We start from the raw sequence: 26,521 nt of genomic DNA on the forward strand, positions 1-26,521 counted from the left end.
TGGCAATCATACCACATCTTCTTTTTTATAACTATATTATATGTTATAATTATGTTTAAATCCATATTTACATCTTCAAAATCAATCCTTGGAAAAAATTAGGACGAATCCAGTTAGTTAATTCTTTGATTATTTGACAAACTTAAAAAAAAAATAAAAATGTAAAAAAAAACAAACAAACAAACAAACCCAGGTTGTCTGAACTGGAAGTTATTTTATAACCTAAAAGTTTACTTGTCCTTATAATTTTATTCTTGGAACCAAAATTATAATATATGTGTGCCTTTCGGATACAATCTGATGAGCTGAAAACATTTCAATTAAAATGTTTTATTGTTGAACATATTGAAAAACTCTTTCATTTACACTTTCCAATAGGATTTGGTCACATAAAAAGTTTTACCAATAAAGAGTAAGTAAATGAATACACAAACTTATATAGTCAATGATACATCTATTAATTTTTTTTCGACATTTGAAAATTCCTGTACCAAGTCAGAAATATGACAGTTCTTGTCCATTTGTTTTTGATGTGTTTTGTCATATGGCTTAGCAATGTGATTATGAACTTTCCGATTAGATTTTCCTCTGATTTCAGTATTTTTGTGATTTTACCTTTTTTGTACGCAAAGGCGCGCGTTTGGTGTGAGGAAAGACTTGTTGGTTTAGCTCGAATACAACAATGATTCAACAAGCAAAAAAGACATGAAGTTGAAGAGCATTGCAGTCCAAATATTCCACTAAAGTTTAGTCAAATACATCAAAGGTAACAAATTCCAAAAAAGTAGAAAATCATTTATATTTCAAAACAACTTACAAGTTTGATCAGTTAATTTATAATTATGACCATATCAATGATAAATCATGTCATGAAATATCGTTGTTGTGTTCACTACTACTTATAAGTGCAATTCATCAGCAGAAAAGAATCGCACTTTATTCCAACGACAAATGTTGTCAGTAGCATTCGCTATCTAATTGAATTTTGAAGTGAATTAACCGAAGGTCGTCTGTATTTGAATATAAAATGTCAATAATCATTAATGATGAACTGTGTGAGTTTAAACATTAGCATAATATATATTATGCAAATGTCTCGACAGTTTAAGGTCATTATCCATGTGGAAACACGTAATATATAATCCTAGTGTTAACATTGGAGCATATTTGTAAGACTTTGTTTCCTGTACATAATTGAGACCGAGACTTTTAGATGTCTTTATGAGCTGTTAACCAATCACACTAAAGAACAACTTCGAACAACGTACTTATATATATGGCATATTTCTGAGATTAGATAAATACGTATTATTTAAAAAGCTTTTAACTGTGAGTGATTTGACAATAGTTGTATTGAAAAAAATGCCAAACAAACAGAGTTTAATTTGGATTTACAATATCAAATGTTATTCAATAACTATTTAAAATATTATCGATAGTTTACGAAAAATATCATATATGATATCTAACGTTTCAGTATGGCCGGAAACATGCTTGCTAATATACATATTTCTTTCATTAGATTTGTTATCGGAGTACACGTGTTTTGGTATTTTGCTGAATCTTCTAACATTGAAATTGGAAAGTTTAGAACGTATAAAAACCTGAAAATAAATTCGTCGTTTAGTTTCACAGAAGTACACAGTGATAGGTCTCACATGGAATGTAGTCGGCGGTTACTAAGTAAAGATAACATTTGTGTCGCAAGTTATGATATTGTAACAGGTGCGTGTTTGTTGTATACATCAGGTTGCTCTCCGTCATTTGAGGTGTCAAGTTCAGGAACATGGTTAATACGCAGAGATTTGTCAGGTAAGTCTTTGGATAGGAAATACAACATCTACAAAAACATCAAATAGAACCAATGTCATCTCAGTTTAAATAAGGGTGACCATTTGATACTCGGAGTTTGGAAATTTCAAAGTGAATACTCCGGTCTGGTAGAAACAGTCAAATGATAATCTTGCTTATAAATATAATAAATAATAATAATTTATTCTGGTAAAAGGAATATATACAAATACTTATACAGTCTTAAAATGAAGCAATGGTTGTGACATATGTGCCACTAGTGCCTTAAACGAAAAGTGACCCATGAAAGCAAACAAGCTTATTTCCACTGGGTTCCGTATAGTCTTGATAATAAACTTAATCATTTATCAATTAATTTTACAAACAAAAATAGTTTCCATAAATCACAGCTTAAAACATTCGTATAAAAGCAATCTAAAAAAATTTAAAATCTGCGTCTGACATTCAACTGAGTTTACTCATTTAGTGCTATGTACTTAATACTTCAATCTTATTTTTGAATTCGCATGAATACATTTTACATAATCTGGCAGAGCATTCTGGTCCTCAATTTCACCTAAACAGAAAGAAATGGATTCTACACCTTTGACAGCTGGCTCATAAAATTGTAAACAGTTCTAGCTAGTATTTCTATAAGAGGAAATTTTAGAAAAACTTGTTTAGATATTCTGAAAATTCGTTGAACAATACATTAAATACATGATTCAGACCAAGTGGTTTCAATCTGTTACAAAAATTCAATATTCCCAATTTTTTACTTTATATACAGTGATCCGTTTTCTCTAAGAAAGATATATAATATACCATACTATTTTGAATAATTTGAAGATTGTCTTTGATTCTTGGATAAGCCTTCATATCAAAAAGCACATGCATAATTAAGTTTGCTTTGTTATAATGCAGTACACAATGTTATTTCTAGATCGTTGACTAAAATATTGTTTATATCTATATAAAAAATTAAATCGCTGATTGGCATTTTTTTACATTATCAACAACTTGTTCACCAAATGAAATTGTCCAAAATGATACCTAAATATACATTTTGAAGTTTTCTCTTTGGTCCAAATAAAATGCTTGCAGTCTTTTCTAAATGAAGAGATAATTAATTATTAACAAGCCAATCTGACATGACTTTAATATATGTGATACATATACAACAAATGTGGTATGATTCTCAACACGATTCTCCACAAGAGACCAAAGGACACAGAAATTAACAACTATAGGTCACCGTAGCTCTTAGAAATTATTGTCGGTCTGAATGGAAAAAATAGCCTATTTATAGCCGTATCATCAGCATATGATAATACTTACACCTAGGATCAATTCTAACTTGTAAATCATTCTCATATATTAAAAACAAAAGGAGCCCTAGTATACTACATTGGGATACACCGCAATATACGTCAAATACTTCAGAGTTTGTTTTGTTAAAGTCATATGAAACAAGTAACTGGTGGAAAATAATGTTAATCCAATTTTTGAATATGCATGCATATATCATAACTTTAGTCTTCTGTGCATGATTTTATCAATTCTAACGCATCCATACCGTCATTAGTTTTTCACTCAGTCGGTGTTGTGGTGAAACATATAAATGGTGTATTTTGAAACCGAAGTGTACCAACTATCCCTTTTGTAAACAATCAAGAACGAGGCATACATATTCAGGTAAGTATTTGTAAAACAGGTACATTGATATACTGCTTTTTTCGATGACGACCCGATGTTTACGTTTGTTGACACTCGCTGCCAATTTAGTATTCCATTTCGCACTTGCCTATTGCGATCACCGGAATTTTAACGAGAAAGGTCACGCTGAGATAACTGCATACGGAAAACATGTCGGTAAATTGTTGACTGAAAGCTAACAATTAAAAAAACAACTAAATGTTTTCTAAATTTGTACAAATGTACGAATTTTATTCAGGAAAAAATATATGTACAAATACAAATTAGCCATTTAGTTCGAAAAACATATAAAAGTGAGAATAGGAATGGGAATGTGTCACAGAGACAACAACTTGACCAAAGAGCAGTAAACAGCCGAAGTTTAATATTAACAATCTGTTTCCTGTTTGTCAAATATGAATAAACCCATTCTACAGAACTTACTTTTATCACATTACGTTTATTATATAATACCTTGTGATCAACCGTAAAAAATGCATTCTGTAGAGCGAGTAAAACCATGCCAGTAAAAAGTCGTATTTAAAAAAAATTGATATGATCTGTTAAATACAGGGTTTCCGCGGTCCGTATTTTCTTATTTTGCGAAAAAAAAAATGATAATTGTGGCGATTAAGATTCATCATTTACGAAAGAATTTTGCGAAAGAAAAATATATAACGATTTACCTTCATCCATCTTGTTTATTTATTTTGTTTTGGGTTTCTCGGACTTTACCTGACAATACTCGTAATTCACCTTGAACTATTTAAGATTTCGACAGAGAATCAATAATCTGCTGATTGCATGTTATAACTATAGGCAACAATGGACTAATGAATAAAGGTGTTGACTGTATTGTTTGACAAATGATATGGTTAAATGGCGTCTGCACACGTCACATTTAGGATTTATTAACCACTTTGCGAGGCACGTGTTTGAAACAACCTTTTGACGTCTCCTCAGCTTCTTTTATAATGATGGTCCGGAAAGGAAAACTATTGTTATGACGAAAATGTTCAAAAGCAATTTTCAAGATCCTTTGACTATGATATAGAAAATTGATTCGAAGGTACTTTAAAGTCGTTTTGGCGACGCACGTGGTTCAAGCATAGTTCTACTTCTCCTCTGCATCATTTACGATGGTCCGGAAAAGAAAACTGTCGTTATTAAGAAATAAATTCAACAGGTTTGGAACAACCTCTCAAATGCGGGGTAACCCTTCAATTTTAAAGGTCCATTGAACATGACACACTTAATCTTTGGCATAAAAATTGATTACATAAAATAAGAAATATCAGAAAATAGTACACGGGATTTCCAATTTCTGAATATTTAATTATTCTCCTAAAGCTAGGTCTGACTTTAGATTCACTCGTGACGGTCATGACCAAGAACTTGGATTACATTTCGTTCAGTCACTTCATTAATTCACGGATATGCTATGCTTTTAATTACGGCTGAAAAATATAAACATAATATGTTATAATGAAATGTAGACACGAAAAATCACTTAGTGTCTGCAATGGAGCGAAAAAAGAAATTTTGGACTCACTTGTTTGGTAGAAAATTATTATTGTTTATATTTAAAAGTTCATAATGCAATTGCAGTTAACCTTTACGTAAAAATAGTAGGGTAAATGAATGAAGCAGATCTTTAGTACACTGATGTTTTTTGTTTATATCGAACCGCTTGAAACTGATTTGTAGCTGCTAAATTTTGTTTCCAATGCTTCAATTTAAATGAGTACGTTATAAAACACAAAGGAGTAAGTCCGGTAAGGGCCGATTTTGACCTCAAATTTCACGTTCATCTGACAAAAGATTTTGGACACTTTTTAAACACTTAAGTGTCTGTTTCAGTTGAATCAATTAGTTTATGTGGAAGATTTGAACTGATTTATTCATTAAAAACGCTCCGATTCAAGCTTAAATATAAAAAATCTATCAAATATGTCAAAAATGTCACTTTTCAGAAGGGTTTTGTAAAAAATGAAAGTGGCCGCATCCGTGTTCATCCTCAACCTTTATATATGTTATGTATTATCATCAAATACAACTTACTTTTAAATACCAAGAATGAATACAAATGCGGTCACTTTCATTTAAGACAGAAACTTTCTAAAATTTAACTAAATTGCTGAAAATTGTGAAGATTTCAGTCATTTAGCACGACGTAATGATTCTAGTACCCGATATATGTGCATTGTATTGTCAAAAACAGCCCATATTTATGTAGCAGAAGCATACTACTTTCCAATAAATAACTAAAAGTTTACATTTTAAGAATTTGTAAAACTGCTATATTTTGGGCCAAACAGGGGTCTTACTGAACCTAATCCTTTTACGACAAATGAACAATTGATATATATATATAATTAGAAAAACATCTCTCGAAACACGATTAAACACTTCAACGAATGATAAAACACTTTAGAGAAGTGAGTAAATACTCACTTGAAAATGATTAAACGTACATGAGAAATGTAATGTTTAGTTAGATTAATTGAGTATATTTCAAAAGCATGATAAAATTCTCCAGTTATACAAAAATATATTTTAACAGACAAAAACTAATACACTGATAAGGTAAATACATTTACGATTTAGTCTCCTGTAAAAACGTGATTTCGATGAGTTGAAAAAATAGCTCCCGTTCGCTCGAAATTGATATATACATTTTAAAAGTTCATCGATATCAAATGAAAACGAGCTGTGATATTTTTAATTTTTATTTTATAAAAACTCGAAATTATATTTTGAATGAAGTTACTCCTCACTTTCTATCCTGGTTAACAAAAAATCAACGAAATAATTATTGACATCTTAGTTTTGTTTTGTAATTATAACAATACATCTAAGTATGACATTTATAATGCCCTTTTTTAATTTAAATTATCATTGAATTTCCATTAATGTTGGAGCCTCTCTAAATTACAAATGTTTACACAAATCTCTGTACACATTGATCGAACATTATAGTGTGTGGCACCGTTCTTGTCTCGAGCATTGTCGAGTGCATGATATATAGGGTTCGAATCTCGGGCGACGGAAACCAAAATATTTACACATTTCATTTGCTGCTAACCTGCTAAATAAAAGCAACAGTAGTATACCGCTGTTCGAAAGTTATAAATCTTTTAAGAGAAAATAAATCCGGGTTACAAACTACAACCGGAGGAAACACATCAACTATAAGAGGAAAGGAACGAAAAAACAGAACTGCAATAAAAGACAATGTAACACGCACAGAAACGAACTACTAGTATAAGATAACAACTGCAATTTTCCTGACTTTGTACTGGACATTTTAAGAAAAATATTACATAACAGGTCTGCAGTACAACTTAATGCAAGAACATTCAGGACAGAGAAATATACAAATTACATTACAATAGTACATTTCGACACTCTTATCACTATCAAAGGCAACATGCTTATAATTTAATACGACAGACGCGGATTTAGTCTACTTAAGACTCATCAGTGACGCTCAGATCAAAATAAAAAGAAAGTCAAACAAGTACAAAGTTGAAGAGCATTGATGATCCGAAAATTCCAAAAAGTTATGCCACATACGACTAATCTTATCTATGTCTGGAATAAGGAAATACTTTGTACTTAGAAAAGTTCATACATTTACAAACAGTAAATTTATAAAAATGACCACATAAGTGATGTTCATGAGAAGTGATGCCTAACCTCAGAGATAAATGCACATGTAAAAATACCTAGGACAGCACATAAAAGTGACGTCACAGGTATATTACTTATAATTTTTATAAGCACGCTCAGCAAAATGTAACATTCAGAGCAACGACTGGTCGATAAGTAGCCAGCATTATGATTCAGGATAAGATGACATGTTATATCCATATAACATCGATATTGATGGCTAATGCACTTAATAATAATGAATTATATAACATTTCATTTGATATTTCTATGAGTTTGTAGTGATCCTATTATTGAAATTCTTTTTTAATTAGTTTAGATCCTCTCTTCGAGTACATATTCCTAAAAAAATAATCAAATTCAGTTTATCTTCCACTTCAATGTGTTTAAAATAAATAAAGTGTTTGTTCTGATAATGGCATAGTGTAATCTATTTTTTTTTGTGGATTATATCATATCCAGTTTTCCTTGTTACTTGATCAATAATTAGATGTAAGAAAATGTGTTCCAACTTATCGCTATTTTGTGCATTTTCCTGTGATCTTTTTTTTGTAATAATTTTTATATCATGCTACTTGCTTGAGATAAAAATTATCGCACGAAACGAAGGAGGCAAGTGGCGTTGCTAATGAAATTGATTTGATTGACAACGTCGTCATAAGTAAAATAGCAATAAACAGATTATCATTGGTCATTTCAACTCGATTGCTTTTCTCGCTTTTGCATACAGGCTCAATCGAGAAAATCAATCTCGTTGAGATGATCAACGATAATCTGTAAGTATTATTATTATTTTTTTCATATTCAACTAATTGATTTATTTACCCACTTCTATCAAATTTAAGAAATTAATTCTTTTCTTTGAAATTCTGTAAACTTTTAAAACTGTAAATTCAGCAACTAGTTTAAATATTGCGATTTGGAAATAATTTGCATACATGTCTATGTTTTAATAATCAGAATTCAAATTCATAACATTGCGATACTTTCCAAGATGCTTATTCGTATAGTCGAGAATAAAGACAGATACTCGACTACCTCAAGTTTCAAAAATATTCTATAGAAAACCTCGAATAAAAAAAAAAATAATGATGCTTTGAAATACCCAAGATACATGTTTATCACCCAGAAATGTTTTACTGCAATTAAAAGTAAGAATAATTACTACAACTGTCAAATACAATGTAATATATTTTGTAGACCTATTTCCGTATGCCACCGGATACATTGTACAATGATTTGGTTGTGGTACACCCTTATTTTTAGACATCATTGCTTTGGATTTTGCATTATTCGTTGGATACCAATTTTGTGGGTAAAATTAAACCATTAATTCAAAATTACAACGAATTACAAGCCAATTCGGTTCTTTAGTATCTAAATGACAATTGATTCTGTCATTGTTCGAACTGCAAAATGAAATAAAATGAAATCACTGATCGAATTAAATTAACAAACTGCCATGTTTCATAAAAATGGATACACTTCTGGAAGTAACACCACTAATTAATTAAATACTAAGCAGCGAATTCATAAATTAAAAAAAAAATGACAAATATTTTGTAATATCATTACACTTTTGATTTTTGGGTAGCTTTGTTGTATTACATAATGAAATTCTAAATACTTTATTCCGGGCCCTATTATCAAATAATTGTTTTTTTTCTGTATAGTTTATTGCGCACTTTTAAAAATTGAAACTTTTAATACTACAAAACGGTGTGGTCACGTTTCTCCAACATTTGGTAATTAGACTAAAACAACATTAGGGATTATGGGGTCCTCTTAAGGACTGGATCTTGATATCTACCTGTAATTCACCTGTTCTTGACCAAAATATTGTTAAAAAAGATATACATTTTTATAACGATATATATATTTTTTAATAGTCTCCCAAAATTGTAAAAGTCATACCGCATAGTCAGCTTTAAAAGGACCCGAGAAAACAAATGTTTAACAATTCAAACGAGAAAACAAACGGCCTAATTTATGAACAAAAACGAACATATTACACAGCCACGACAACCACCGAATTGCATGCTCCAAACACTCCCCCTTATCTTGAGACATTGGTGCAACAGAACAATAAAAAACTGTACAAAAACATACATAAACAAGCAACAAATAATCTAAGACTAAATTATCAATCAATACACATCCAGTATCCGTTACCATACGGCCGGAAGCATTTTTTTTGTTGCTTTTTTTCATAATTTTGTTCTCTATTTTTCATAATCATGTATTATAGATTACAATGTTGCGATCTTGAATAAAAATTATCATTTTATATTTTGATAGCTATTAAAAGTTTATATATAGAGAGTCATTAATCTTATATAAAAGTACAAAACGCAGCTTATTATCACTGATACAGTCAGTGAACATTTCGATTTTTCATGTTACTTCTAATAAAAAAAAAAAGATTTTTAAAAATGATTTCGAGATTATTTCTTCATAATTTTTTATGAAATTTACAGTTTGATTACAGTTTCCCTTGTTTATTTAAGGATTTTTTTGTTGAATAACATTTTAATTTTGTTAATCAAATACGGATGAAAATAATTACGTAACCGTTTCGGGTTATACTCGACCAAAAATATTTGGTTTGTTAATGTTTTGATATAAATATTTTTTAAAAATATCCCTTTTTACAATATTTCAGTTGAGACCTGATAAAGGTGAATTACAGGTAATTATCACGGTGCAAGTCCTTATGAGTACCCCTTAATTCCTTATGTTGTTTTAGTCTAATTATCAAATGTTGGAGAAACGTGACTAAAACCTAAAAAACATAGAGGGCAACAGAGAGAAATCAAATTTGTTTAAAAAAAAAACCGTTAAAATCGTCTGAAAATCTGTAAATCTAAAAAGAACAAGTTGTTGTTAGATCATATATTTACCTTGAATTCTTGTTCTGAAATTGTACAGTTAAAATCGAATACAATTTGTCCACCTCTTCCCTTCCCCCTAACAATGGTAGTAGGAGAACAGAATTATGGTCACGTCGGTCTGATTCAGACTGGCAATAAAAAGGTTTGCCAAAGTTAGGTGAGGGTATCACCAGCCCAGTAGTCAACACTCCGGTGTTGACATGAATATCAATAATGTGGTCATTTTTCTAAATTTCCTGTTTACAAAACTTTGAATTTATCGAAACACTAAGGATTTTCTTATCCCAGGCATAGATTACCTTAGCCGTATTTGGCAGAACTTTTTGGAATTTTGGATCCTCAATGCTCTTCAACTTTTTACTTGTTTGGCTTTTTAAATATTTTGATATGAGCGTCACTGATGAGTCTTATGTAGACGAAACGCGCGTCTGGCGTACTAAATTATAATCCTGGTACCTTTGATAACTTTTAGGTGACATATTAGTTAAGTAGAATCTTCAAGTACGCAGCAGTGTCAGGTCAAAACTCATGAAATATACCCCTCTAAACTTTAACTTATACTAAGTCAGGAACACGACACTTGTTGTTCATTCGTTTGATGTGTTTAATCATTTGATTTTGACATTTGGTTAGGGAATTTCCGTTTTGAATTTTCTTCGGAGTTCGGTATTTGTGTGATTTTACTTTTTAACAATCAACCATCAATTACCAAAATATGTCATAATGTTAAATTATTTAATTTTGGATGTAACGCGTCTTTTGATTGGCTAACGTTATTTTGTTATGAGCCCATAGACATTTAAAGGTTTTCTACGGTTTAAAATGGAATTTAGAATTCAATTATAAGAAATGACTGTAATATTTTTTCTGTCTATTCGAAATATTATAAAAAATGTGGTGCACACTGTTAAATAACCCGTTTCATATACAGAATTATAGTAACATAAGGTGAAACTTCGGTTCGAGGGAATCTTTCCTTTCCCGATAGGAAGACAAAAATAGGAAAATAATATTTATCTAATATATCACGTATGTTTTTTTCAATAATTATGAATTGAGTTTGACACTATTCTATATCATAGATTATAATCCTTCATTCCTATAAATGTCATAAAACAATTTGAATGTTTTATCCCTGAAATTTTATTCGTTAATGAATTATGTCTATTTATCAGTGTATTTTTTTTCTAACACTTTTCTTTCAAATAGTTATCAAAGGTATTTGGAAGTACGAAGTACTTTAAATTAATGAATGTTCTAATCTTTTCTAAGAAGATTTAAACTATTTCATTATCACGTGATTATCAATTAACATCATTTTAAAAGGTTGGCGTATCTAACACAAAGATTAAACATTCCCGATACTTGACTTATACATGCAGCGTGACACACCTAACAAAAGCTCTTGTACCTCATATTCAATTGTAGTTACGTAACTAATGTTGTCTGGTCTTGTTTGATCTTCTTAACTGTCCGCCAAGTCTCAGGTTAAGGTTATCGGCTAGTGGTAGCTTACGAGGAAGATGTGTTACATCACATTCAAATATTGTTAATATATATATATATATATATATATATTAAAATAATGTTGAACGATTGAGCAACTATCCACTCGAGTTAAAATGAAGTGGATATTAGTATGTTTAACCCAATGTAAGGTCATCAACAACAAACAAAACTCATACCATGAAGCGGCTGTAAAATATATTTTTTAAAGGTCCCGACGTGAAACGAGTAAACGAGAGTCCTTCTTTATAACAGAACACGTGGTAAAACACTTTGTGAGTTCATAACCTTTCCCTCTTTTTAAAGATAAGGTTAAATTTTCACTGAAATTAACCTATACAAGAATGTGTCCATAGTAAATGGACGCCCCAATCGCTTTATCATTTCCTAAGTTCAGTGGACAGTGGAGTCGATCTCTATTTTGGCATTAAAATCAGAAATATTATATCATCGGGAACGTGGGTACTAAGTTGATTTGACTTCTACAGTATCAATAATTACCTTTAACCTGAAACGGGACACATGGACGAACAAACAGACGCACAGACCGAAACAATAATGCCCTTCTACAATGGTAAACAAATGTGTGGTTGGATTTAGAGAAATAGGTATCAAACATGGTGGAAGACATCTGTATGAATAGTATAAAAACATTCAACAAGATTTTGACATATTATATCAAAAGCGTTTTTGATATCTTAAATGTGGGGAAATAGATGTCTTCATCTTGTTGTAGTAACAAGCAAAACAGTGATGGTTAGAAATTTCAAAGTCAACCTATTATTTAAACACACAACAAAAAACCTAAACAAGCTTGTTTAAGTAATAAAGTCAAAAAAAATAATGCAATATGTATTTGGTAAGATCTGCTTACCATGCCGGGACACATGCAATCACCCCCGGTTTGGGACGGTGTGTGTTGCTCAACTTGTATGTATTATTTTGTAAACTGTTGTTTGTCTTTTCGTGATTTAACGTTTTCCCAAAGCTATAACCCTTATATATTCAACCAGCAAGTTTAATACTTTTTTGGTATCGGGCTGTACGGTGACCTATTGTTGTTAATTTCTGTGGCATTTGATCTCTCCTGGAGGGTTGTCTCATTAGCAATCATACCATTTCCTCTTTGTGTGCATTATGTTCGTCTTAATGACATAATGCAAGTTCAAAATATTAATATATGCATTTTTTTCAGGTTACATTTATGACAATGAAGATTGTTCCTACTACAAGAATGTCAATGCTCCTAGTGGTGTTTTTAAAATACAGCCAGAGGGTGTAAGCACTGGTATGATGGTATACTGTGATATGAATACAGGAAGTGGTGGCTGGATAGTAAGTATATAAATAAAGGGCAACAGTAGTATACCGCTGTTTGAAAGCCATAAATGAATTGAGAACAAGAATGTGTCCATAGTACACGAATGCCCCACTCGCACTATCATTTTCTATGTTCAGTGGACCGTGAAATTGGGGTCAAAACTTTAATTTGGAATTAAAATTAGAAAGATCATGTAATAAGGAATATGTGTACTAAGTTTCAAGTTGATGTAACTTTAACTTCATCAAAAACTACCTTGACCAAAAACTTTAACCTGAACTTCGCACTATCATTGTCTATGTTCAGTGGACTATGAAATTGGGGTCAAAACTATAATTTGGCATTAAAATTAGAAAGATCATATCATGGGGAACAAGTGTACAAAGTTTCAAGTTGATTGGACTTCAACTTCTTCAAAAACTACCTTGACCAAAAACTTTAACCTGAAGCGGACGGACGAACGGAGGCACAGACCAGAAAACATAATGCCCCTCTACTATCGTAGGTGGGGCATAAAAAAACCAAGTACTGGTAACAGCCACAAAACCGAGGAAAACACATCGACTATATGAGGAAAACAACAAAACAACAGAAACACTGATGTGCAACAAAAACAATGGAAAATGCAACACACACAGAAACGAACTATCAGAAAACAACTACCTTTTTTTTTACTTTTGACAGTTCAAGAAAAAATGGTAGGTTGAACCTGGTTTTCTGGCATGACAGACCTAGCGCATTTATGGCAATGTTAAATAAAATGCAAATACATTGTGCTGTTTTAAAAAATCACGCAGGCGCGGATCCAGGATTTGATGTTAAGGGTACTCATCATCATTAGTCATTTTACCATTAGCTTACATTTACCAATTCATTTAGAGTTGCTTCTGATGCGCCGATACAGACGGAATCGTTACCATTTATCGAAAAAGAAAAGCCGTTTCCGTTTTGTTTTTTAATATAATGTAACAAAATAAATCTTAAAAATTAAGATTTTGCACCATAATTTGACTGATGTCTAGACAAGAACTTTAAGTAACCTCGATATGTGTCACAAACAGTTTTCAAATATTTCATGTCGTATTTAATTTCAGTGTCGTTTGATCTTTTTTGGAGAGTTGTCTCATTTGCAAACATATCAAATTTTCTTTGTATATGAGAATACCTATTCATTTTATTAAGATTTGCTGTCCAACAATTTACAAACAATTTCATTTAAAAACTTATGTATCTTTGTCATACAAAACGGCAATTCCCTTTCTGTGTTTATCTTTACTTTTGGTCCATTATAAGCTGGTCAACGTTTGTATAATGCTTAGATTTTTAATTAATATTTAGGCCCCGAGCATTATATGTTGCCGAAATTCGCACTAATGAAGTGAAACTAGTTTATTGTTATCAGGATATTTCCAGGTTTTAAACTATTTTTACTGTAAAAGTATTTTCAAAGTTAATCACATTATATTCTTTGTAACATGTATGCTATACGATAATAATAACAATAATGATGAGTGGAATAGCGACAGAAAATAATGCATTGATGAAAAATCATTGGAACTGTTCATGAAGTGCAAACAAATAGAAAGGCCATGTTTATTTTGTGGTTAAATATTATTTGTATATTCAAATTATGTAACTACTCCACATAACGTAATGAAATCTAAATGAAGTTTAAAAAATGTGTTGATTCTTTGTGTATCACTATCAGAGTATTTATTACAACGATATTTATTTAGTTAATAAGATAGATATTTAATTACTCATGACTGTAAAAAAAATCCTTTAGAAGTTTTATATACACTTACAAAATATTCAATGATCTGCTAAACTGCTTTTAACGAAAATTGATTCACGAATTAGATACTTACCATGTGTTTTAAATAATTGAGGACATATCATTTGTTTCAGGTGTATTCTATTGTTTGTTTGCTATCAACTCATTTACCAAAGTGAACATTAAAATTTACATGAATAATAGATTTGCTTCATTTGATCGGACAATGCTTTCAATATTTAATACAGAAAATGTGAGCGTCAAACTGCTTTTTAAACGCACATTCAGTGTTTAATTTAGGATGCAAGTTTAAAATTAAACTATAAACAATGATAATTAATTAAAACTTTCTTTTGTATATAATTTAGAAACAAAATCTTATTCGTAAATAAAGGCAGTATACCACTGTTCAAAATTCATATATCGATTGAGGAAAAAAAAAACAAATTCGGGTTACAAACTTAACCTGAGGGAAACGCATCAAATATAAGAGAACTACGACACAACAGAAACACAACATTAAAATGTAACACACACAGATTTTTTTTTTTGAAACCGAATCCAGGTCTTTTGAAAACTGAGAAATGACAGTTTGGGACAACATATGCCATTCTTGTAATACCCCCTTACAAATTAAACAAAACAATCTTTGCAATTAAAGTAAAACAAAGTGTATTTTTTTGTTTAAGCTATTTATATATATTTAAGAAGTGTAAATGATAAAACTTAACATATTTTTTTGAAAGTTTTAGTAAATAAAAATTGTTATAATAAATATTATTTAATCTTTCTTCTGGAATGAATCACTGGTTGTCCAATACATAATAATCAATGAACCTAAGTTAAATAATTTGATTATCAGAAGAAGAACCGTATCAAGATCCTGATGATAGGAATGCATTCAATCTGTTTCATGTATTTGATTAACTTTGTCTAAACTGTTTGACAAATACAGTTTTTGATAATTTAAAAAATAATTGCCTTGTATATTTGTTATCGATTCGACTTTTCATACCACTTTTACAGTTGTTGATTTTTAAAATGTTTTCAACAATCTATTAGCCTATGATTCATATATGTAATTGGACATATTTAGTTTCGTATTTAAAATTCAAACTAGGATCATATCTAACATGTTTTTTTTGTACTATTGCAATACTGCAATACAGCAGATAAGTATGCATTTAATCTACAGATGAAGATAAATAAAACAGACACTATATAAATATTGACACGCAATACATTTTAGAATCAATTAAAAAATGTAGAATATGAAACAAGAGTAACCGCAAATGCCGAATTAGAAATGAACATAGAACTCTCGGATATTTGTTTTAAAAAAATCTACGAAAAGACATATTTCGAACAGTGCAAAAAAAAAAGAGTGATTTTGTACCCGTAAGTTTGTTGTATTTGCTAAATAAATATTTCAGGGACAAAACACACATAATAAGCATCGTAACTGGGAATAGGAAAGTTCAAATACGAGTTTATAAGGAAAGGCTCATAGTTAATCAAAGAGTCATGACTTAAGGCATATTTATTGTAAACTGCCATCCTGGATTTTTCACAGTATACAATCAGTCTAGTTATCTGCCAAAATCTGCAAATTTGCGGACAGATGTGCAATTCTATTGGTTGCACTGTTTATGTATATGAAGAAAAACATGCTGATTTATTGCATTATCAAAAATATTTAAACAAATACCAAACATTTGTGTTTAAGAATTATTTTTTTTCAACAGATATACATTTAACAAATATTGACAAACTAAGTGCCTATTGACCGTTTCATTATGTAAATTTGTAATATATATGTCAGATTTTTAGACAAATAAAAGTTAAATTACATTTAATGACTACAACCTTTCAAGCAAACACGAAACAAGTATTGCTGTCGAACATTTCAATTAAAGCTTTTGTAATCTTAGCTCATTGCATATTAATATAGGCAATAACTTTCAAATTATGAAATGCTAATTATTTTAAAAAGTTAATTGAGTTCCATGTGTTTATCCTCTCTGACGTGAATTGTTTAGTTTTTCAATAGAATGAATTTTAATATTTCAGTTTTTCAGATCAATGACATACTTTACACGAATCAGAAGCAACATGATATGTTTGTAAATTATAAATGGTTAATGGAACACCTCGCTGTGTGATAAATTTGATTCTTCAATTAATTGCTTAATTCATTTCAGCAATGATTTTGAAAAATGACAAATGAATTATGAATGTATTTCAGTGCAGTAATTTACCTGTACATAAGAAATAAAAGTTATTTTAATTGTGAATTTTTGTTGAAGAAAATATACCTTATATAAGCAACTTAACAGTCGCTTCACTCATGATGAAAGTATAGGAAAGATGTTTTTGTGTAAATTTAAAAAAAGATAATTTTCCGAAATATATCAGACCTTTGCACTATTCACATTATTATTGAAAAGATGATTTCATGAGGAACAATAATAAATTCTTTCAAATCTTTTGTTGTCTGTTTTGTTTTTGTTTGTAACCCAGATTTGTTTTTTCCTAAATTGATTTATGAATTTGGAACAGCGGTATACCACTGTTGCCTTTGTTTGTCATGCAACTTTTTTTGTTATTACGTTTGTTAGGTGGTGGTTTAAAAGGGGTAGGGATTAAATAAATGAAATTCCATTAACGATAAACAGAAAGCAGACCTTAATTTAGTTTGTTTAAAAGCGATCTAAAATTAAAATAATTCAACTAACGAGAGGGGAGAAATATAGCTTCCACAACTGCAACAAGTGTTATCAAAATTTTACTGTTGAGAGTAGAGAAATATCGTAATACACGAGTTATAGTAGTTGACTCTGTTTCCCGCATGATTTTTATCCTTCCATTTTACAGATTTTTATTCTTCCATTTTACAGATTTTTCACTTGTGAGGAGAAATATTTTTCTCACACCGATTAAACAATGTGACAATAGCACAAAAATTAGAGTTATTATCGTATTGCACGATATTTGTTTATATAATCAGTCTTTAATGACCTTAAGACAATACAAGTACAAAGAATCATTCTGTTCCATGTATTCGGGAAAATGAGTCCCCCTACATATACATGATGTATGTTACGTTATGTGGCATGGTCAGCGTTTTGTTTTAAAATCCCAACTGAAACACTTATAAAGCGTAGATTTAATCTATTGAAGATATATAAAGGTTATGCATTTTCTACCTGATGGGTCAATGTGATATACATTATTTATAATTTGGGCTAAACGTTTTTCAAAGAAATTGTAAGTTAATCAACTTTATTCTTTATTTGCAGGTAATTCAAAATAGATACGACGGTTCTGTTAACTTTTACGAGACATGGAACCAGTATAAAAACGGATTTGGAAGTTTATCAGGAGAATTTTGGTTAGGTAAAGTATTTACACAAGTTCATTAATTGGTGTTTAACGACACTTTAAGTAAACAAAGCGTCTAGTTCGTTCTTATGTTTTACTGTTATACCACTGTCCCATGTGAGGGGTAGGGTTGGGATCCTGCTACTAAGTACCCCAGCAGATTCTGTATGTATGTGGCTGTCCCAAGTCAAAAGCCTGTAATTCAGTTTTTGTCGTTTGTTTATGTGTTACCTATTTGTTTTTCGTTCATTTCTTGTACATTAATAAGGCCGTTAGATTTTTCGTTTGAATTCTTTTACATTGTAATTTTTGGGCATTGTATAGCTGACTATGTGGTATTATGTGCTTTGCTCATTGCTGAAGGCCGTATAGTACCTATAGTTGAGAATTTCTGTGTCATTTTGGTCTCTTGTGAATAATTGTATATTTTTATATGGCAGAGGGAATGGTTGTTTTTTAATCATGGAGAAACAAGACTTCGTATTATTTGCTTACGAAACCCACTGACAGTAAATAGTTCAAATCCTAGCCAATATATTTCGAATACACCAACCAATTGTATTTTGTGAAATTTTATATTTTTGTCTTCCAGCTTCAGTGAATAGTATTTGCAAACGAAACGCGCGTATTGCGTTCACACTTCACGAGTTTTTCTATATAAGAGCGGAATTTCGTCTTCCAACCTCAGGGTTGATTGGTTTGTTGTCACTGATAATGATCTAGTCTATGTAACATGCATATGATGTAATAATGTCCTTTGAATCCTCGTTGGTGTTTCACTAATCACATTGAATTAATTTCTTTTATCGAACATCCAATTATTTAAGTCAACTGTACCTTATGAGGTAATCCAGATCAGGAAAGAACGCATGTTTTTATTAACTTAGAACAGAGACAGATACTATAGGGTAAATAAAAAATCAGAGACTGACAAAAATCATGGAAGCAGAAAATATTCTGCTATTTACCATGGATCTTATTACGTTTAATCAATAAACACGTTTTCAATATAAATGCAAACAGACTTATTGATTATTTACAATCCATTGTAATCCAAAATTAATCGCAAATTCAACATCTTATAGATCCATTTTAATGTTTATTGCTTCCATGGGAAGTCTATAACTTTACATGAACAACACATGTTGGTAATGGTTATATTTTACTTTTTAAGGAATGACTGTAATATTTTTTCTGTCTATGAAGAAATAACGTAAAAAATTTGGTGCACACAGAATAACGCGCGTAGCGGGTTATTTAACAGTGTGCACCACATTTTTTATGTTATTTCGAATAGACAGAAAAAATATTACAGTCATTTCTTATAATTTAATTCTAAATTCCATTTTAAACCGTAGAAAACCATGAAAAAACGTTGATGACGTCACGGTCACATGACTAAATTATGTCTATGGGCTCATAACAAAATAACGTCAGCCAATCAGAAGACGCGTTACATCCAAAATTAAATTATATACAAATAGAGAAACATTTTCATTGAAGCTCAAACTTTATTTGGCTATTATTTAGTGTTTAATTGTAATTAAAATATCTTATCTTGTCAATCGAATAAATACCGGAGAGTTAAATGCACCGTAACTTTTTTAATTACATAACACTGTAAGGAAGTGTGAAATAAATACGACATTTGAAGGAATTTAATTACAAAGACGAATGTCAATGGTTATTTATTTACATTTTGGTAATAAAACACTCTTTTCTGCATGTTATAAAATGTATGTTGGCAAAGTCATGTTCGCTTTGGTCCAAATCTCATGAAGCCCTTAACAGATCAACTATACAGATATGAGGAGAAAAGGGTTATGGCTTTATTGTTTGTTCCGTGCAGTCATCAATAAGTAATAAATAATGTTGTTTTATAAAATTTAAAACAATCTAGTCGCAACACTTATTATCAGAAATGCTCCCCTTCCCCTCTTGATCAATATTTTTTTAATTCAATATTTCAAATTTAGTTAACTTTCTAGGGATGTATCAATACCCCATGCAATTTTTCGAAATGCATTTAGATATGAAGAGAAAGGGTATAACAATCTTCGTTTTTTCAATAGCATGTTAAAACTTTTCCAGAGGAAAATATATTTATTTCAAATAGTTTTTCGTTCATTTTTATACGCCCGTCAAAATTTTAACAGGACGTTTTATGGTATACAAATGTCCGGTGTCCGTCCGTCTGTCTGTCCGGCGTAAACATGTCGCACCGTAACTTGAGAATGGCTTATCCAAATTTCATGAAACTTAATATAGTTGTTTCTTATGATGGTCAAATGATCTGTATATACTTTTTGGTGAAAATAAGATTAAAACGTTTTGAGTTACGGCACTTTGTAACTAAAACAGGGGTGTGTTTTTTCACATGTCGCACCGTAACTCAAAAACGATTCTTGATTATGGCTTAAAACTTTAAACACTTGATTATGGCTTAAAACTTTAAACACTTCTTAGTTAAATGAATCTTAATATCTGTATACTTTTTCGTGATGATTCAAAATTTCATTTTTGAGTTATTGAATATTTTGTAAAAAAGGAGGGAGGGGTTTTAACATGTCGCGCCATATCTCAAAAATCATTTATGATTATTGCTTAAAACTTTACACACTTCTTTGTTATATTAATTTAAAGATCTGTATACTTTTTGGTGATGATTCAAAATTTTATTTTTGAGTTATTGAGTATTTTGTTAAACAGGGGAGGGTTTTTACATGTCACGCCGTATCTCAAAAATAATTTATGATTATTGCTTAAAACTTTACACACTTCTTTGTTATATTAATTTAAAGATCTGTATACTTTTTGGTGATGATTCAAAATTTTATTTTTGAGATCTTGAGTATTTTTTATAACAGGGGAGGCTTTTTTTTTACATGTCACGCCGTATCTCAAAAATAATTTATGATTATTGCTTAAAACTTTACACACTTATTTGTTATATTAATCTAAAGATCTGTATACTTTTTGATTTTGATTAAAAATTTTATTTCAATGATATTTAGTTTAAAAAAAACAGGGTGTGCGTGTGTGTGTGTGTGTGTGTGTGTGTGTGGGGGGGGGGGGGGGGGGTTCATATGTCCCGCCTTGTTTCAAAAACAATATATGGTTATTGCTTTAAACTTTCTCAGAAACTATTTATGATTATTGCATAAAACTTCCACACAAGACGTCGGGCGTATCATGCGCTCGTGTCGCAGCTGTTTATTTTTATATAAATGAGGCCGTTTGTTTTTCTCGTTTGAATTGTTTTACATTGTCATTTCGAGGTTTTTATAGCTGACTATGCCATATGGGTTTTTGCTCATTGTTGAAGGCCTATAGTTGTTAATTTCTGTGTCATTTTGGTCTCTTGTGGAGGGTTGTCCGATTGGCAATCTTTGTTTTTATATCTAAATGTGATGCAGTCATCAATAATTAGTCAATCATATTTGTTGAAAAACCCATTCATTCAATTCAATTATTATTAGACTATAAGAATTAGAACTGGAAAACAAAGGATATCGCGTCATCCATGTCACACAATAAGTACATGCAAAACAAAACACACACTGAAAGTGTTTTTAATGCTGGTCTTCGTGTAAGTTCTTATATGACAACTTTCCGATTCTGAATCATCAGTTTATTAGTGAAAAAACTTGTCTTTGACATTTGTACGTCATTCTATGTTAAGAGTATTTCATAGCATGTGTTCATTCAAAGTAAGTGTTCATCTATTTACCGATTTCATAGTAAGTATTCATCTATTTACCCGATTTCATAGGAAGTGTTCATCTATTTACCGATTTTATAGTAAATGTTCATCTATTTACCGATTTCATAAACACGAGTATTTTTTCATTATATTTAGGGAATGACAACCTCAATACTTTAACTTATTCCAATAAGTATATGCTACGTGTAGACCTAACAGATAACTCGGGTAACCAGAGATATGCAGAGTACTACATCTTCAGAGTATCTGACGAGGCAGACAGTTATAGACTGATCATAGGAGAATATTATGGCAATGCTGGTAAGAATATAGAAATAAGAAGATGTGGTATTAGTGCCAATGAGACAACTCTCCATCCAAGTAAAAATTTATAAAAGTTAACCATTATAGGTCCAGGTACGGTCTTTAACATTGAGCCTTTACTCACACCGAATGCAAGCTATAAAGGCCCCAAAAGTTACTAGTGTAAGGGGTCGATATAAAGGAGAGAAAAATTAACAATAGGAAGATTTGTATTTCTTTTTTGAAGATAAAACAACAAAAATGCCAAACTTCCAGGAAAATTTAAATTGAACAAGGATGTGTCTACAGTACACGGATGCCCCACTCGCACTATCATTTTCTATGTATAGTGGACCATGAAATTGAGGTAAACACTATAAATTTAACGGACGGACGAACGGACGTACAGAACATAAAACATAATGCCCCTCTATTATCGCATTTCCTTGTGTAGTAAATGATGGATCGAACTAGTTTTATAGCTAGCTTAACCTTTCACTTGTTTAACAGTTGCATAGAATTCTATCATGTTTAAAACAGCTGTTGGCAACAAAAAAACAGATATAAAAAGTAAAAACATTAAGAATTGGGGTACAGCAGTCAATATTGTAATATCTTAATTTTCTTGCTGTTTCGACAAATCGTCAACTCCAAATCCACGAGATTCTTTATCATACAGGAGCATAACTTTAGATCCATGTGCATATAAATCATATTGCAGTATACCGAATGATAGATTAGTGTATTGGTTATAATAAAGAGAAAGTATTCAGGACGAGCAAAATGCATATGGCTTCCGTTAAGCTAGAAGTACCATTGACCATCTCAGTACACATTAGCTTCAATTATTGAAACTATAAAACTGAAAAAAATATCAACATTTACAGCTTTCATAGATTTAAAAAAAATAATATGATACTGCTAGTACACAATTATTGTTTACTAAATTGGATGATTTAGGAATTAGTACACATCTTTTTTTTTAAAGTACATTGAAAGCTATAAATTCACATGTAGAATGTTGTATTAAACTTAATGGTAGGTAATATAACAAACTGGTTTGGCGTTAATTCAGGTTTATCACAAGGATGTGTATTATCGCCTGTTATGTTCCATATTTTTTTAAATAGTCTAATTGATGTAATAAAATCACTAAACATTGATTTAGACATTGATGGTGAAAAGGTTAGTGTGCTTTTATATGCTGTTGTTTTGTATTCATTGCTGAAAATGAAAATAATTAACAGACTATAAGATGTATTAAGTAACTGGTGTTTTACCAATTGTACGAATGTGAGCTTAGAGAAAACTAAAGTTGTCCATTTTAGGAACCCTTCGGTTCAACAATCATCTAAATGTTTTTGTTAAATACATTTTCTTACAGAAAAAATAGCATTTTGTTACTAATATCTGGGTAACTATTGACAGACTATCTCGATTATAATGAGATGAAAAAGCTGTATCAAGGTCTGCAAGTCGAGTTCTAAGTTTATCAATTGTTAAATGTAAAGCACACAGTGGTTTCTAGCACAGTACCTTTTCAACATTATTTGTTACTCTGCTCTGGTAAGTCATAAGGTACGTGGCATCCATTTGGGGCACTCGTTATTTTTCTGGTATCAACGCTGTCCAAAACAGAGCTATCAGGTATTTTATGGATGTTGGCAAGTAGTTGCTAAAACCGGTTTTAATATTTCATGTTGAAAAACTATTGTTTTTAATTTGTATATAGCTGATGATGTATTTTAAATATTAGATATATGTAGTTTTAAAATTATGTAAAATATTGTATATAATTAATCCTTTGATAATAGTCTCATAATTATTATTGAATTGGGCTTGTATATGGTTAAGAATTTTTAAGCTATTGATATTGTACTGTTTTTTAATATATAATATGTTTTATATATGTTATCCAATACTTCATGTTATACGCAATGATTTATATGTATATTAGAATGTATAATGTATTACAAGTGATGAGACTTTAATAAAGTATTGAATCTTATATATTTTCATTCCAGGAGATGGTATGTCCTATAATAACAACCAAATATTTCACACAAAAGATCAAGATTCTACTGTAGGATATAATGGTAGAGTTTGCTCCCTTGACAGATATGGCGGCTTTTGGTTTGATAGGTGTACCTGGGCTAATCCGAATGGACACTGGCTTCCGGGTATAGAAGCTTGGGATTCCAATCACTGGTACCAATGGCTAAAAACTGAAGGCTTGGCTAAAATTTCAATGAAAATTCGACGAAAATGATGGTGCAGTACATAGACAATGAGTGAATTTATCATTGAAACCTTGGTTTGAACTTGACATTGTTTACAATTGCACGTAAATATTAGGCGGTTAGAATTGTGTCTTTATAATTGAAACTATACCATGTATACATCATACCTGAAATTGTTGACAGTTGCGCGTAAATAATAGGCGGTTGGAATGTGTGTTTTTATAATTGAAACTATACATTATACTTGAATTTGTTGACAGTTGCGCGTAAATATTAGGCGGTTAGAATGTATGTATTTATAATTGAAACTATATATTATACTTGAAAATGTTGACAGTTGCGCGTAAATAATATGCGGTTAGGGAAATGATGTTACTGTGAAAGAACAACATAATAATTATCCAATGTTTTTCTGTTACATGTAACGATCCGGATAAGTTATATTTTGTTTTTTAAATACCTAGCACTGTTTTATCTGCAAAGCACATGTACAGGACTGTTTATCAATTTAATGTAAGTTTTTGATTTTCAGATTTTAATGATATTGAATTACATCGTTTTGTCATGTTCAGAATCAGCATATATACAAAAAAATATTTGTTTAATTTATATAACAATTGTAATATATATAGCTGCTTGTAATCGGATGCACACAGAGCTTGCAGTTATGGTTTTATATCAAGCAATTTATGTTTGTCACAAGTAAGAACTGCAAATCAGTGGTTTTGGCATGTTGCTGTATGTAATATTTGTTTTTTGTTCATAGATCATTTGTAGATCGAACCGTTAGTTTTTCTCGGTTGAATTGTTACAATTATCAATTTAGGGCTTTTAAGAGTTTACTATAATTCCTCATTGGTTTTACTCGATGTTGAAGACCTTACGGCGACTGATTTTTGTGTACTGCAATGTCATTTAGCCTTTTCATGAGAGTTGTTTCAATGTTTATCATACATGCACAAAGCGCATTTTCTTATTTTTGTTGACGATAATCAATATTGGGCATACAAAATCTTCCTTCTTTCTATTACTTGAACACATTATTTCAGTTTATATTTCATGTGCATTTTTTTAACTTATTGTCTATTGTAAGTTGTTATATTCTAGATGAACAGAAGTTTCCAAGCCTGATTGTGTCATATACATGTTGGAAAAATTTGAAATTTGTGACCAAGTGCATTAAGCATTTTCCCTTTTTCTAGGACATGGTTAATGAATAATTTAACCCATCAGTTGGAACCCGTCTGGTAATAATACTTCATAAAGATTACTGGGAGTAATATAGTCATTTTAATAAACCTCTGATTAGAACCCTTGCATTGGTGGGGCATTAATTTGAATATGCGGGATGAATAAGTACACACCAACGTCTGGTGGTCACACTACGAACGTTTAATCACATGCCTCGTCAATAAAGTTTCCAGCTCTCCGAACGATAGTAAAAAAAATTTTAGGTGTTTTTCTGAAAATACTTGAAATATTTGCCACTGGACGATAACCAATCAACACTTAACCATTTATTGTGATAATTTTTTAAAAGGAATTTACTAGACATATTTAACTATCTAATGACAATGCAAGTAAAAAATCTTAAAAATATACACTTTAATATAATAATAAAGTGTGATGCAACATATTATGGGATTTTTTAATGCTCCGAGAACAAGAATGTCCTTATTTCAAAGACCAGTCTGTACCAATAATTTCTTATACCTATACCAAACCTATTGCAACTAAAATTTTCAATTACAAACACGTTTTGCAGGATCTCGATATTGACGACTTCAGTCTAAACCTCCTGATTGCACTTGTGCTAGTTCCCAATTCACATATAATCCTGCTGGCCACGTTATTACCGCTGACCTCAACATTGTTAATAACACTTCTCTACGAAATGTCTTATCGAAAGGACCGAAATATCGTAAGCCCAAATCCATCAATTGGAAATACAACTTTTTGATAGATTTAGTTGAGGATTATGCCAGGCAATTGGCTAAGCGCGAGAAGGAAGACGTAGACACTCTTTCTGAATGGATTAAGGCAGTGAGGTCGTTGATACAAATCAGAATTAAGAAACTGAATGGGTCTATCAATCCCCATGCTACGTCAATCTTTAAAGATCCAAATGTTGCAAAACACCTATCCTACCTCCATGACAAATATATTGTTGTCCCCGCAGATAAAGCCCCAAACAACATCGTTTTTGTGTGTAAAACACATTACATTAACTGCTTGATAAACGAA

General features: G+C 30.8%; 1 protein-coding gene across 1 annotated transcript; it reads left to right on the top strand.

Moving 5' to 3' along the window:
- The first annotated feature begins 1,429 nt into the window (after positions 1-1,429).
- On the top strand, positions 1,430-25,328 carry LOC143052853 (microfibril-associated glycoprotein 4-like). The gene is made up of 5 exons (XM_076225990.1): positions 1,430-1,812; positions 12,751-12,890; positions 17,950-18,046; positions 21,891-22,055; positions 24,062-25,328. Exons 1-5 carry the CDS (start codon positions 1,479-1,481, stop codon positions 24,304-24,306), a joined length of 981 nt encoding a protein of 326 aa, XP_076082105.1. The 5' UTR covers positions 1,430-1,478; the 3' UTR covers positions 24,307-25,328.
- The last annotated feature ends 1,193 nt before the right edge of the window (positions 25,329-26,521 follow it).

Source organism: Mytilus galloprovincialis, chromosome 11, assembly GCF_965363235.1.
Source record: "Mytilus galloprovincialis chromosome 11, xbMytGall1.hap1.1, whole genome shotgun sequence".
Classification (NCBI taxonomy): domain Eukaryota; kingdom Metazoa; phylum Mollusca; class Bivalvia; order Mytilida; family Mytilidae; genus Mytilus; species Mytilus galloprovincialis.